The sequence below is a fragment of the Homarus americanus genome, unplaced genomic scaffold (assembly GCF_018991925.1).
Source record: "Homarus americanus isolate GMGI-L3 unplaced genomic scaffold, GMGI_Hamer_2.0 scaffold16761, whole genome shotgun sequence".
Classification (NCBI taxonomy): Eukaryota; Metazoa; Arthropoda; class Malacostraca; order Decapoda; family Nephropidae; genus Homarus; species Homarus americanus.
The window spans coordinates 12,936-29,305 of record NW_024732940.1 but is presented as its reverse complement, the minus strand read 5'-3'; the positions used below and the strand labels follow the sequence as shown (position 1 = coordinate 29,305).

At 36.1% G+C, this 16,370-nt stretch overlaps 1 protein-coding gene across 2 annotated transcripts; it reads right to left on the bottom strand.

Annotated features, from left to right (window-relative positions):
• Nucleotides 1–536: 536 nt before the first annotated feature.
• Nucleotides 537–14,375, bottom strand: LOC121869220 (gastrula zinc finger protein XlCGF8.2DB-like). 2 transcript variants are annotated; one of them, XR_006089512.1, is made up of 3 exons: nt 14,268–14,375; nt 4,044–4,197; nt 537–590 (listed from the first exon to the last, which is right to left on the bottom strand). XR_006089512.1 is itself a non-coding variant. In XM_042370461.1 (2 exons), exon 2 carries the CDS (start codon nt 3,575–3,577, stop codon nt 2,435–2,437), a length of 1,143 nt encoding a protein of 380 aa, XP_042226395.1. In that variant the 5' UTR covers nt 3,578–4,197; nt 14,268–14,375; the 3' UTR covers nt 2,057–2,434. The 2 variants fall into 2 exon arrangements, 1 of the variants encoding a protein (XP_042226395.1); XM_042370461.1 differs by lacking the exon at nt 537–590 and having other exon boundaries at nt 2,057–4,197.
• Nucleotides 14,376–16,370: the final 1,995 nt, after the last annotated feature.

The window sequence follows — 16,370 nt, the reverse complement described above, 5'->3', positions numbered from 1 at the left end:
TGTATATATATATATATATATATATATATATATACGTATATATATATATATATATATATATATATATATATATATATATATATATATATATATATATATATATATATATATAAAACTTCAGCAATGGACTTGTTACGTGGAAAGCCTAGTTTCATAACGAAGAGGAGAACCAGGGAAAACACAAACATCTTGACTAAGTTGGGTTTTGTAGGTTCTGATGATGGAAAATGATTTTTCCGAAACGTCAGTGATTATAGAAACACAACTTAGTAAAGATGTTTGTGTTTTCCCTTCTTCTCCTCTTCGTTATATATATATATATATATATATATATATATATATATATATATATATATATATATATATATATATATATATATATATATATATATATATATATATATATAGGTTGACAACCCTTTATCCAAAATTCCTTAAAGCTCTGAAAACCAAAAGTTTTTTTTTGTGGGGCATTTTGTTTGTTTTTTTAACAGGGATTAGCCCACCCGGGCGTAGATCACTGACCCACATCAGGGCCATATAAAGACAACATTTTCATTGGGTTCTCTCTCAGTCACCCCTGCTGCCATCTAAGGGATAAAGGAATAAAGTCATATAAACATTGTAATAAAGACCAATGTGGCTGTGGATCTCACTTGCCAGTGTTATTACTTAGTTGGACAGACTGACTGACAGACAGACAGATACATATATACAGGTTGTACCTCTCTAGTCCGGCATTCTGTGGTCCAGAAACTCCCGTGGTCCGGAACGATTTTCCAATAGGGAGATAGGCAGTTTTTTTTTTTAACTTATCTGAATTATTAATATTATTACAGGAGTATTAAATTTTTGCCCCTCAGGCCCCAATGTGGGTCAGTGACCTATGCCCGGGTGGGCTAATCCCCTTAAAAAAAAAAAAGCTGCGGGAAATTAAGGTTTGTTTACATCCGGCAGTTCGGCTGCTCTCTCTCTCTCTGCTTGTCTATACAGAGTACAACATTTAACCCTTCAATATATATGAGCAGTAAATAAGTGTTGCTTTCATATTCTTATGTAGAGTAATGACAATATATTTTCACATGTGCGCACTTACATACGAGCAGTCTCACTTTTTTTTTACCATTAATGGTTAGCTACTTATATTGTTCCATTTATTAACATTAAATAACATTACAGGTACTTCAAGCAACCATATTCAATGTTTTACATTAATTTTACTACAGCTAAAATCAGGGTCTTATTTTCTTCAGTTTTATATGTAGAACCAATCAGTCACTGGTTTTGTAAGCTTTAACATAAACAATGCCGGCAGCCGTCTCGTCTCCTCTAATATTCCACGTATTATTAATAAATTGTATTGTTAATTTTGGACACAAACATTAATTCAATAACAACAAATTCAGAAACATTAATCAAAATATATATGAACAGTAAATAAGTGTTGCTTTCATATTCTTATGTAAAGTAATGACGATATGTTTTCACGTGTGCGCATGTTCACTTACATACGCGATCTCTCTTTTTTCTTTACCATTATCGTTAGCTACTTCTGTTGTTCCATTTATTAACATTAAATAACATTACTTAAAACAACCATATTAATTTTACTACAGCTACAGCCAAGGTCTTATTTTCTTCAGTTTTATATGTAGAACCAGTCAGTCACTGGTTTTGTAATCAACGAAAACAATGCTGTGTCATTTCCTTGTGTGTTTTAATATTCTACGTATTATTAATGAATTGTATTGCTCATTTTGCACACAAACATAATTCAATAAAAAAGACATTCAGTAATAAACAATAATGAATCTTTTGTACATAAGAGACATGACGCTGTTTACACGATTATGCACGTCGTCTGCACGTTGGCGGGCCGTTCAAACCCGTCGAAATTCAAGTTTCCGCCGTCAAAATTTTTATTTATTTATTTTTTGTGTTCCAATAAAATACGTTAAGAATTAAAAACTCTCGAGATTTGAGAAGCTACTATACGACATTTAACCCTTCAATATGTCTTCAAAGAGACCATGATGCAGAAAAAGTGATGCTAGTGCTTCCAAGCATAAGCACAAGTCACTATCTATCCAGGAAAAGGGTGAATTTCCATGGTCCGGCACCAGTCAGGTCCCGAGGTTGCCGGACTAGAGAGGTACAACCTGTATTTATTCAGTAAATTCATCACAAAATGTTTCAAAGATTCAGCCTGTTATGTACAGTGCAGGTGTACAAACAATGGTAAACAGTAAGTCAATTTGACCAATAATTCCCAACACAGCCATCAGATGATAATTTCCAGTTGGTCTTCTTTTGGAAATAAGTAATCCATTATTTACACTTGAAATAAATGTTAACAACATGCAAGACCAAACAGTTCTGCAGATCATTTTTCTGTAAGACCTTTCCCTACAACTTTCATGTAAAATTCTTCTCATCAGTGTACAGCCATATGTCTCTTCAGACCACTCTTTCTGGAATAACATTTACCACACTCTTCACACTTAAAATTCTTCTCACCAGTGTGTACAACCATATGACGCTTCAGAGTGCTCTTTCTGGAATAACATTCACCACACTCTTCACACTTAAAATTCTTAAAATCCTTCTCACCAGTGTGTACAGCCACATGCTGCTTCAGATCACTCTTTCTGGAATAACATTTACCACACTCTTCACACATAAAATTCTTCTCACCAGTGTGTACAACCATATGACGCTTTAGAGTGCTCTTTCTGGAATAACATTCACCACACTCTTCACACTTAAAATCATTAAAATCCTTCTCACCAGTGTGTACAGCCATATGACGCTTCAGAGTGCTCTTTCTGAAATAACATTTACCACACTCTTCACACTTAAAATCCTTCTCGCCAGTGTGTACAACCATATGATGCCTCAGAATGCCCTTACTGGAATAAATTTTACCACACTCTTCACACTTAAAATTCTTCTCACGAGTGTGTACAACCACATGCTGTTTCAGATCACTGTTTCTGGAAAAACATTTATCACACTCTTCACACTTAAAATCCTTCTCACTAGTGTGTACAATCATATGTTGCTTCAGATAGCCCTTACTGGAATAAATTTTACCACACTCTTCACACTTAAACTTATTCTCACCAGAGTGTACAATCATATGCTGCTTCAGATAGCCTTTACTGAAATAAATTTTACCACACTCTTCACACTTAAAATCCTCCTCATCACCAGAGTGTACAGCCATATGCTGCTTTTGTTGTTCTTTTTTGTCATAACTTTTAACACTTTTGAGACACTTAATATTAATCTCATCAACAGTCACATGTTGTGTCACATCATAGTTACTGTCAAAGCTTTCATCAAGCTCTTCACACTTAATATCTTTCTCATCAACAGTCACATGTTGTGTCACATCATAGTCACTGTTAAAGCTTTCATCAAGCTCTTCACACTTTATATCTTTCTCATCAGTGTGTTCAGCCATACAGGTATGCATCTTCAATGAATCATTACTGTAAAATAATTCACCACACTGTACACACACATAATTATTTTGGCCGTTATGTCCAGCTATTTGATTCATAAACTGGGCCATCTTTTACACACTTTACAACACTCCATACAAGAAAACATTTCCTTCAGTGTCACACGTTTGGGTAACTTTTGTATTGTATAAAAAGTTCTCCACTCTTCACAACTATATTTGCATTAATAATTCTGCACATATATGTGGTTCTTGAGCTAACTGTTGTGTGAGAAATATTTACCACAAGTGAACTTGTCTCACCAGTACAGCAGACAAACACTTGTCACATTTATATATTGAAACTTTTATCAGCAGTGTACACAAGCACAAGAGTCACAAGGTAGTTGTTTAGGTAGAAACATTGCAACACTCATCATACTGTAATTAGACAATACATAACACAGTGCATCACTTAACTGGTATTGTCAGGAGAAAGATTCACTTGTGTGAACCTTCTTTTTATTCTCACTGTTTCCTAGAACACCAACTTGACTTTCATATTTATACCTTAAGATTTGGGGAGTTGACAATTTACCTTAATCTTGCTTACAATGTTCTCCTGAAGATGTTCACTAATACAGTACTGTACTGACTTATTGTACAGTTGTGAGGAATTGTTCTGCCTCTTGTGTGGGATGGCCTCCTGATGCTACCATAATGTTCCTTTCCATCCACTCACACCTTTATGTCTGAAATAAAGTGAACAGTATCATAATGCTGAAGTTATCAGAATTTAATAGTTAAGACTTACTGGTAGATACTTACCCCAGGAGACAACTTGGCTGGCTCTGCACTGTACTCCACTAGAGTCTGTACATTGCTCACTAACTGCTGGGGATGTTGAGGGGCCGCGTATTCAAAACACCTCATCAGTTACGTACAGTAGCAGAGATACGGTACCGTAACTTTTAGACTCCTCACAGTCCCGTAAATTTCTCATACAGTCATCCCTTGGTTATAGCGCACTTGGTTATCGCGATTTTCGTCATCACGCCTCCATCAAAATCTGCACACCTGCTGTCATGGCGCATTTTTCAGGCCTCCAGTTGCCTCCAGGTGTATTGTTACCCCCTTGCTTCACCTACATCTATTGAGGATAACAATAACAATAACACATTTGCTGTAATCAGACATATCTAAGTTGCCTCAACAATTGCAACCCCAGTTGCAATTTCAAATTCTGTGTCTTTATTAGGGAATAACAAAGTCTCGGGTGCACTCCGTGAATGTATTATATCAAGCACAGTATCAATAGAATATCACTAATATAACAGTATTTTAACCGAAAACTATTAAAAAAACGAGTAACATATCTTGAGCATCGGAAGGTTAGGTAAAGTCTTTTGTTTTCATGTAGTTTATCTTAATTTACATTGAAATACATTACGTTTCAGCAAAACTAATATTTATTTCTGAGAATATGGAATGTAATATTTTTGCTGAAATGACGTACGTATTACAGTGGAATGTGGGATAAAATCGTGACGAAAACAATGACTTTTGCTTTCTTTCGTTTTAAAGATGTTACCGTAATCGTTTTTCGAATGGTTTTCAGTTAAAAAAAACTGTTGTATTACAATAATATTCTATCCTAATTCACTTGCGATGTAACAGTTTTTTAACTGAAAACGATTAAAAAAACACGTGCACCGTCTAGCTGATACGGCAGAGCCCTGGTCGCGGAGGCTTTGTTTTTGCATCGGCCCTTCTGAAGCAGCCTTTAATTTTAGCGTACGTTGAAATTGTGTTTACCGGTATATTCTTATTTTCCAGAAATATGACAAGTTTGTATATAATACAATGTTACGGTACTTTTAATTTACAAGTACAGTGACCCCTTGTTTAACGAACGCCTCGGTTAACGAAATTTCGATTAACAAACTGCCTTCCATAAGGATCTTCAATCCGGTTAACGAAAAAAAATTCGGTTAACGAATTTCTTACGAACCGACCTCAACATGTTTTCGCTTGCACTGACCGGGCAACCAGCTTTAGTATCAGTCCGCCAATACATTAATCGGTTCTAGGGCTTAAATTCCTTACTATTTTAGTAAATATCAAGAAGTTTATACTATTCAATAATATAAAAAGTTTAATATTCAATTTTTTAGTCATTTTAACAATTATTGAACATAATTGAAGGTAAAGTGACTAGTTTAATGCGCGGCATCCAGCCTCTTAACACAGCAAACAGGCGTTAGTCTCTCTCTGTTTTCACTGGAGGTAACATCTTGCTTTGAGACTCTCTTCAACTAAACGCTTTTTTTGTGTGTTCCAAGCAAATTATTGGTCATTTTGAAATATATTTTACATATTGACAATATATAATGCAGTGCAGTGTTGATTTAAAGAAAATAATCTTGAATTACACCAAGAGAGCTAAAATTTTATGGGTGAAATGGTGCCATGGGGTGACTTCTCTTCCACCCCAATGCCTTCTCTTCTTCCTTCTCCTCCACCCCCATTCTAAATCCCATCATCATCATCCAGGAGCCTTCTACATACACACCTCAAAGTAAGTGAACTTTTCTACCATTTTTGTTGAATTTAGGAAATTTTCGGTGAGCTGGAGCCAATTACCCAAAAACCCATTGAAACAATGGTTTCGGTTAACGAACTTTTCGGTAAACGAACGACCTTCTGGAACGGATTGAGTTTGTTAACCAAGGGGTCACTGTAATTGAAGTACATTCAACTCGCGCGCGGCACCTCACACGGGACACCACCCGCTCCCGCAACCTCACACACACACGCATAGCTCTCCCTCACTCAAGTCAGTCTCGCTGTAACCACACTTGTGTTGACATCAGCACTGTAGTTGCAAAAATATTACATTTCCGTGAATGTATTATGTCAAGCACAGTATGAATAGAATATCACTAATATAAGAGTATTTTAACCGAAAACTACTAAAAAAACAAGTAACATCTCTTGAACATCGGAAGGTTAGGTAAAGTCTCTTGTTTTCGTCATGTATTTTATCCTAATTTACATTGAAATACATCATGTTTCAGCAAAAGTACTATTTATTTCTGAGAATATGGAAATGTAATATTTTGCTGAAATGACGTACGTATTACAGTGGAAAGTGACGAAAGCAATGACTCGCTTTCTTTCGCTCAAAAGATGTTACCGTAATCGCTTTTCGAATGGTTTTCAGTTAAAAAAACTGTTGTATTACAATAATATTCTATCCTAATTCACTTGTGATGCAACAGTTTTTTAACTGAAAACCATTCGAAAAGTGATTATGGTAACATCTTTTGAACGAAAGAAAGCGAAAGTCATTGTTTTCGTCACGATTTTGTCCCACATTCCACTGTAATACTTACGTCATTTCAGCAAAAATATTTCATTTCTGTGAATGTACTATATCAAGCACAGTATGAATATAATATCATTGTAATATAACAGTATTTTAACCGAAAACTATTAAAAAAACGAGTAACATCTCTTGAACATTGGAAGGTTAGGTAAAGTCTTTTGTTTTCGTCATGTATTTTATCCTATTTTACATTGAAATACATCACGTTTCAGCAAAATTACTATTTATTTCCAAGAATATATTCATTCAGGCGCAGTTTAGGTAAAATATACATGTGATGTAACATTTTTTTAATTGAAAACGATTCGAAAAACACGTACCTTCTAGCCCTGTTCAAGGAGAGGACTGGGAGAAGCTGTTTGGTGCTGCAGACGATGGCAAGGAAAATGATTTGGATGGATTTTAATGAAAATATTCAGAAATATGGTATCGTAGTATTTATTCAAGTCAATTAGGATAGAATATTATTGTAATACAACAGTAGTGACGATGTGGAGGAGGCGGAGGGACAGAGCGGGGAGGAGGTGACTGGCAGGAGCAGGGACGAGTGGAGATGCCAGCCAGTACATTACGGGTTTATCAATTGTTTTTATAGCTATTTTTGCATTTTAATGTTAAATACTGTACATTACATTTCAACAAAAATACCATATATTTCTGAGAACATGGAAATGTAATATTTTTGCTGAAATGATGTACGTATTACAGTGGAAAGTGACGAAAGCAATGACTTTCGCTTTCTTTCGTTCAAAAGATGTTACCGTAATCACTTTTCGAATGGTTTTCAGTTGTGGGATTATAAGGCTAATGATAGGATAGAATATTATTGAAATACAGTACGAGTACAACAGTTTTTTAACTGAAAACCATTCGAAAAGCGATTACGGTAAAATATTTTGAACAACGAAAGAAAGCGAAAGTCTTTCGTCATGATTTTATCCCACTTCCCACTATAATATGTACGTCATTCCAGCAAAAATATTACATTTCCATATTTATTCCCGAGAATATATTCATTCAGTCACAGTTAAGGTAAAATATACTTGTGATGTAATATTTTAATGAAAATCCAGTATCGTAGTTTTCTCTTGTTTCAAATTTAATTAACAAAGATTGATGTTTCAAATGTAATGAACAAAAATTTATGTCCAGTATCTATAAATTAACTTTAATAAATGAATACTTTGTTTTACATCGTCCTGTGCTACCATACCATGGATTTGGCTACTTTGGGCTTGCTATGATGACGCAAGAGATCTGCCCTGGCAACTGTACCGACACTCACAGCTGGTGGTGTGTTGGTGCATCGTTTCCATTGTTTACTGGTAAACATGCCTCAGTGAAAAAGTTATGCCTAGATCAATCCTCCCACAACGTGTCCTGAAGATGTCTGACCGCCCCTTTGATGAGTTCCAAGAAATCATCCTTAAGAAACATTTTGAAATAAAGAAAATTGAAGTGGATGAAGCCTTCCGTATTGTAAGACAAAAAAAGCGCGCTTTTAATATGACCATACCGAGTTATTGGAAAAAGTTCATGTTGGACTACTGTTTTGATAACCTGAGACGTGAGAGTTCTGATCTTCAAGCCAAGATAGACCACAAATTGGCACTCCTTATTAGAAATAGTGATTGGACTAAGGATGCCAATAACAACTGTGTAGTGAATCTCTCCTCTAAACAACTAGACAATGATACCTTGTGTGCCCTCGGCTATGGTTTAAGTTTTGATGGTTCTAACAAGGGAGTCGACAGTGTTGACAGCCAGAGCATTTTGCAATTTGGAGAAATTCAGTAATTTGACAAGTGAAGAAGTGAACTTGTGTAAAGGTGTTGTGTATGCATCTATGTCCAAGCCTTGTGTTCCAAACTGTCCAGAAAGATTCACCAAAGCAATCCAAGCCCTTAAGAAAAATAAGGATCTACATGTCACTAAAGCAGATAAAGCCAACACAGTAGTGATTTTAAACAAAGATGACTATATCTCTAAAATGAATGACCTTTTATGTGATACTACAACATATTCTAAACTCATAAATAATCCTCTCAACACTGTCAACACCCAGTTCAACAAAAAACCTGAAGTCCCTATTGAGAGGCAAAGCTACTCTCATTAAACATCTTACTTCAACGTCCCCTCCACTGCCATACATGTACGGTGTAATCAAGACCCACAAGCCCAATAACCCAGCAAGACCCATCATTAGCTCAGTTGGGTCAATCTCTTATAAACTATCTAAATGGTTAGTTTCTTTACTAAATCCCCTAGTTGGCAACATTTCTAACTCCAATATCAAGAATAATATGGATCTGGTTGATAAACTCAATAACTTACACATTAATCATGATTTTAAACTGGTCAGCTTTGATGTAACGTCACTCTTTACAAAGGTCCCAGTTGATGATTTACTAGAGTTCCTCATAGATTCCCTGGATAACATTTCACTGCCCGTCTCGAAAGACGACTTCATCGAACTCATCAAACTATGTATTAAGGATTGCAAATTCGAATTCAATGGGGAATATTATGCTCAAAAATTTGGTATGGCAATGGGTAATCCACTCTCACCTGTATTAAGCAACCTATATATGGAATTCTTTGAAAAGAAACTATTAAGTAATATTTTACCACCCTCAGCAGTCTGGTTTAGATATGTTGATGATGTATTATGTCTCTGGCCATGTAATGAGGACCTAAAAGCTTTCCTGCCACAACTTAACAACTTAGCCCCCTCGATCAAATTCACTGTGGAATTAGAGCATGACTATAAATTGCCATTCCTAGACTGTCTGATACACAGAATAGGTAACACTTTTAAGTTCAGTATTTATAGAAAACCAACTAATGTGTGTTCATACATTCATTATTATTCTGCCCACCATAATAAAGTCAAACAGTCAGTATTTTCAACAATGTTTTTACGTGCCTTGAGAATTTGCAGTCCGGAATTCATCGATGAGGAATACAAATATATATATAATATTGGCTCAAACCTTAAATACCCTAGATCTTTCATAGACAAATGCTTAAACATTACTAAGAAATTTTTTTTTATAGAACTGATCCCAAGCCCGCCCATGACCATAAGAATATCTTAATATTACCATTTCACAAAAATCTCTCACACACTCCTGCACAGCTAAAAACCTGGAATGTCAATGTGGCATTTAAAAACTCATGCACTGTTAAACAAATGTTAATCAAGAACTCCCCCAACAACACAATTGGTTGCATTTATAAAGTTCCTTGCAAGGAATGTAATATGTTTTACTTAGGCCAGACAGGTAAAGATCTTGCAACTAGAATTAAACAACACAAATACAGTGTTAGGACAGACCAGGAATCCAATGCTCTGTTTGTTCATTTGAGGGATAACAAGCATTGCATTGACGGGGATAATGCCTCCTCAATATTACCATGTAATTCAATTGATAGTAGGAACATCATAGAATCTAGTCTTATTAAACATACCGAAGCATTCAACATGAATTTGAGTAACAGCATGTACAAGCTGGACAATTTTGTAATTAAGAAGATTTGTGATCAGGTGAGAAGGCCGGGTCACTTGACCATCTGACCTTACCACCAACCCTTGTGTGCTATTTAAAGATTAGTAGGGTCATTACCTAATACCTGACCATTGTGGACCTGGTCTCACCCTCCTCTGTATATATACACCTTGATTTGTATATATATATATATATATATATATATATATATATATATATATATATATATATATATATATATATATATATATATATATATATATATATATATATATATATATATATATATATATATATATATATATATATATATATATATATATATATATATATATATATATATATATATATATATATATATATATATATATATATATATATATATATATATATATATATATATATATATATATATATATATATATATATATATATATATATATATATATACAGCCTCGGTTAACGAACTCCAGGTTTCAGAAGGTCGTTCGTTAACTTGAAACAGTCTGGGTCTTGAGCTCGGCATTATTTCCAATGGGTTTTTGGGTAATTGGTTCCAGCTCACCGAAAATTTCCTAAATTCAACAAAAATGGTAGAAAGTTCACTTACTTTGAGGTGTGTATGTAGAAGGCTCCTGGATGATGATGATGATGATGGGAGTTAGAATGGGGGTGGAGGAGAAGGAAGAAGAGAAGGTATTGGGGTGGAAGAGAAGTCACCCCATGGTGCCATTTCACCCATAAAATTTTAGCTCTCTGGTTTAATTCAAGATTATTTTCTTTAAATCAACACTGTACTGCATTATATATTGTCAATATATAAAATATATTTCAAAATGACCAATAATTTGCTTGGAAACACAGAAAAAAAGCGTTTAGTTGAAGAGAGTCTCAAGCAAGATGTTACCTCCAGTGAAAACAAAGAGAGACTGACGCCTGTTTGCTGTATTAAGAGGCTGGATGCCGCGCATTAAACTTGTCACTTTACCTTCAATTTTGTTCAATAATTGTTAAAATGACTAAAAAATTGAATATTAAACTTTAAAATTATTGAATAGTATAAACTTCTTGATATTTACAAAAATAGTAAGGAATTTAAGCCCTAGAACCGATTAATGTACTGGCGGACTGATACTAAAGCTGGTTGCCCGGTCAGTGCAAGCGAAAACATGTTGAGGTCGGTTCGTAAGAAGTTCGTTAAGCGAATTTTTTTTCGTTAACCGAATTGAAGATCCTTATGGAAGGCAGTTCGTTAATCGAAATTACGTTAACCGAGGTGTTCGTTAAACGAGGGGTCACTGTGTATATATATATATATATATATATATATATATATATATATATATATATATATATATATATATATATATATATATATATATATATATATATATATATATATATATATATATATATATATATATATATATATATATATATATATATATATAAATTTTTTTTTTTTTTTTTTCTAGGGCCCCGCAGTGGCTGAGTTGCCCCGGGCCCAGCACCCTCCTAGGGACAGCCCTGCCTAAGTGCAAGACAATGTAAATATCGTCAAGACCAACATGTGTGGCGTTGTCCTAACTCGTCCCTTATCCCAAAGAAAAAGAAGAGACGGCAATAAGGTAAGAAATAGGTGATTCCATCACCATGTGATTCCATCATATGGTGAGAGTCAGTTACAGTAGGTTAGGTTTGGTTTATGTTTTTCTTGTGTTTTTTGGTGTATTTTGTATTCGCTTAGCCATTATATTTTTCGGAAAACGTCCCACGAAAAAAATAGATAAAATAAGGGCCACTTTCCGACGGAAATGAAGGTTATATTCGGTCTAAACACACACAAAATACACTAGAAAAATATATTGGTATTATTGTGTTTAAACATTCCCACTTACTACCACTAATCTATTATCATATTCTAATAAGACGTCTAATTTTAAGATCATTTTCATCTATTACATTACCGCCGCAAATGTATATTAACGGAGAGAGCAAGTCCAAAATTTTCTTGATTTTTCCTATAATCTTCGGCCATTTAAAAGGTAATTCACCTTTCACACTGCGTGTCTCTTGCACGTCTCCTTCATAAATCATCACGCGCATGCGTTCCCATACACGTCACGCGACCAATCAAAAGCCTTTTTGCAACCAATTATAATGATTTTGGGTTTAATTCGCGGTATTTTTGGACCAATCAAAATTGATTTTTATTTTGGGTCTCATTTTTCGAAATTCACGTTCAGTTCCGACCATGGCAGTCTGTGATGGGTGTCACTTCCATTATATGGAGCTGATTGAGAGTTTTGGGAAAAAACGAAGAAACTATAGCATTTTTTCGATCGCATGGTGTTCTTCCAACCTCAGTAAAGTGTACTAAGAGCAAGACTGAATGTAAATATTGCAAAGACCAACATATGTGGCGTTGTGTAAGAATCTCAGAATCCAACGACGAACAAGAACCAGGCCAATAAGGTAAGAAATAGGTGATTCCATCATATGGTGAGAGTCAGTTAGGTTAGGTTAGGTTTGGTTTGGTTTTGTTTTTCTAGTGTTTTGGTGCATTTTTATACGGTTAGCAACTAATTTTTTTCGAAAAGTCTCAAAAAAAAATCGATAAAAAAAAAAACCCGCTAATTTCCCTCAGAAATGAAGGTCATATTCGGTTGAAACACACTCAAATACACCAGAAAAATATATGGTAAATTTGCATTGCCACACCGTTCTCTGTTAGAAAGTCATAAATATATTTTTCTAGTGTATTTGTGTGTGTTTAGACCGAATATGACCTTCATTTCTGAGGGAAATTAGCGGGTTTTTTCGAATTTTTTTCGTTGGACGTTTTACGAAAAAAAATCATGGCAAAATACATCATAAAACACTAGAGAAACAAAAACCAAACCAAACCTAACCTAACCTAACTGACTCACCATATGATGGAATCACCTATTTCTTACCTTATTGGCCTGGTTCTTGTTCGTCGTTGGATTCTGAGATTCTTACACAACGCCACATATGTTGGTCTTTGCAATATTTACATTCAGTCTTGCTCTTAGTACACTTTACTGAGGTTGGAAGAACACCATGCGATCGAAAAAATGCTATAGTTTCTTCGTTTTTTCCCAAAACTCTCAATCAGCTCCATATAATGGAAGTGACACCCATCACAGACTGCCATGGTCGGAACTGAAGTTACTGAACTTGAATTTCGAAATATGAGAGACCCAAAGTAAAACTCGAATTTGATTGGGCCAAATATACTGTGAATTAAACCCAAAATCATTTTAATTGGTTGCAAAAACAAAAACGCTTTTGATTGGCCGCGTAATGTGTACGAGAACGCATGCGCGTGATGATTTATGAAGGAGACGCAGGAGACACGCAGTGTTGGAGGAGAGGTAGGCGATAATGGCGGAAGATTAATGGAAGAAAATAGAGAAAATTTTGGATAAGCTATCTCCGTTGTTATACGTTTCCCCCGGTAATGTAATAGATGAAAATTATCTTATAATTAGACGTCTTATTCGAATATGATAATAGATTAGTGGTAGGAATGAACGGTGTGTAAACGCAATAATATCAAATATATTCTTGACTTTCTAACAGAGTGGGACGCGCTTATGGAAATTTATCAAAAACTGTCCATTTCCGCCAAAAATAAAGATTAGATTCGTTTAAAACTCATCAAAATACACTGGAAAAACATATTGGTCAACCCCAAACGACTCATGTCCTAAAGTAAAAATTTACCCCCAAAAATATTCTCAAATCCAAGGAACCAGCCGACCTAACCTAACCCACAAGGAACAGCTTCAAGTAAACAAGACGGGATCCTGCTCACAGACAATGGACAAAGAAATAAAGTCATAAAATCACAAATAAGACCGTTAATAATACTGCACTAGGAGTGGTTGTGAGGACTTACCGTGGTGGTGGTCTTCGTCAACAGCCAAGAGAAATTATTCCACCCAGACAGACCGAGTTTGTGTACAAGATGACGTCACACTGCCTTCATATTTAACCTGAAATATATGAATATAATTATTATTAAAATACATCTAATCAATATATGTATATAATATTATAAGTTATATATTATCCACAATAAAATATTACATGAGATGTAATTACGCTAAAATATATATTTACCTTTTTCATGACATTCATATTACAAAATATTAATTCGTGTCTTTGATAAATTAAATATATGTCACTTGAAATATTAATTCCTCTTGTAATAAATTATAGAGATCAAAACACAGTAATATCACAGATGAAATTTCCAAGCAGTATTTCATCTACGTCTACTGTAGGTATTACAGTAGGTAAGGGTCCAGATTCATTAACAATGTTCGGGTCATCTCGTACCCATGACAACTCGTACCCAAGATGAATCGTACCCAAAAAAGTCAACTTGTAGTAACCTACGCTCCCTACAACCGCTCCGCCGTCCTAGCCTCAGCCAACCAGCATCGCCGCTCACTTCGCACCTCATTTCTTGATCCGGAAGAATCATATAAATCCCCCACCTGCCTTGCCGTGTGAGTGACCCACACTCCCACCGGAGGGCGGCTATTGATTGGTAGTACTGACGTGGTTTGAGGCCTTTCTCTCTTATATAGAAGACTTTCTACATGACCGCAAACAGTTTTTTTTTTTTTTATTGGGCACTCCCCTACAGCCTTGTGCAAGGTGAAGCGCAGAAGCGTTTACAGCGCCCAACAGGGAAGCATGCTAAGTTCATGCTTGCCTTTATGTCTCATGAGTTAAGGGCGTTGAAGCCTGAAGAGTCAAGGGCATAAAAGCCTGGAGAGTCAATGGTTTATGTCATCAAGTTATTGGAAGCTGCAACAACTTGTCCCTGAATACGAATTCGCAACTTTCGATTTAAACCAGGTACCTACTTTACTGCTAGGTGAACAGGGACTAATGGGGGCTAGGAAGTATGTCCAAACAATATCCACCGGCCCGGGAATCGAACCCGTGACATCTCGCTTGCGAAGGCAAGAGCGGTACCACTCTACCACCAGCACCCCCAACCGCAAACAGTGTGTGGTGATTAATGGCACGAAATGATCATCTGTACCTGTCACAAGCTGGGTACCACAGGGCGGTGTATTGGGCCCGCTGTTGTTTGTTTGTTTCATAAATGACATGCCTGACGTTGTACACTCCTCCATACAAATGTTTGCCGATGACGCCAAGTTATTTCGGGAAATCAAGAACCAAGCGGACTGTAAAGAGCTGCAGAAGGACCTCTGTGGGCTCCAGGAATGGTCGAAGAAATGGCTGCTGAGATTCGATGTCACGAAGTGTAAGAGGATGCACCTGTGGCGTACCAACGGTAAGTAGGTGTATCATATGTCCCAACGGGATGAAGAAACTGCACTATTTGAGACTGTATGTGAGAAGGACCTAGGTGTGTATGTTGACAATGAGCTGAAGTTCTCGGGCCATTGCGAGAAGAAGGTAAATCAGGCAAATAAATTATTGGGTCTTATAAGAAGGTCGTTCAGATATCTAGACGGTCTGTCCCTCGTAACGATCTTCAAGAGTGAAGTGCTTCCCCATCTGGAGTGTACTGTCACCCCGTCTGGTCCCCGAGATATGCTAGGGACTGTCAGTTGGTTGAAAATGTTCAAAGGAGGGCCACCAGACTGGTGCCTGCCCTTCGGCACCTCAGCTACCCTGAGAGATTGGAGTGCCTGAACTTCTTTACTTTTACTTTTATCCCCTTCGCCATTGATCGGCTGTTAGCCGCTTGGGCGATCCGTCACGTCTCTGATTACTTTCCCTTTTCATTTATCCTCTTCACTAAAAGATCGGCTTGCTAGCCGCCCGGGCGATCGGTCACGTCTCTGTCACGCACTGTTGGCAAATACTGGGCATGCACCGGCTCCTGAATGTACCTGAACCCGCTCCAATGTAATTGGTCAAGTCTTGTCTTGAAAGAGCTCACACTCGGTGCCGTCACAACATTCTCTGGTAGATTGTTCCAAGAGTTTACAACTCTCACTCCGAAAAAGTT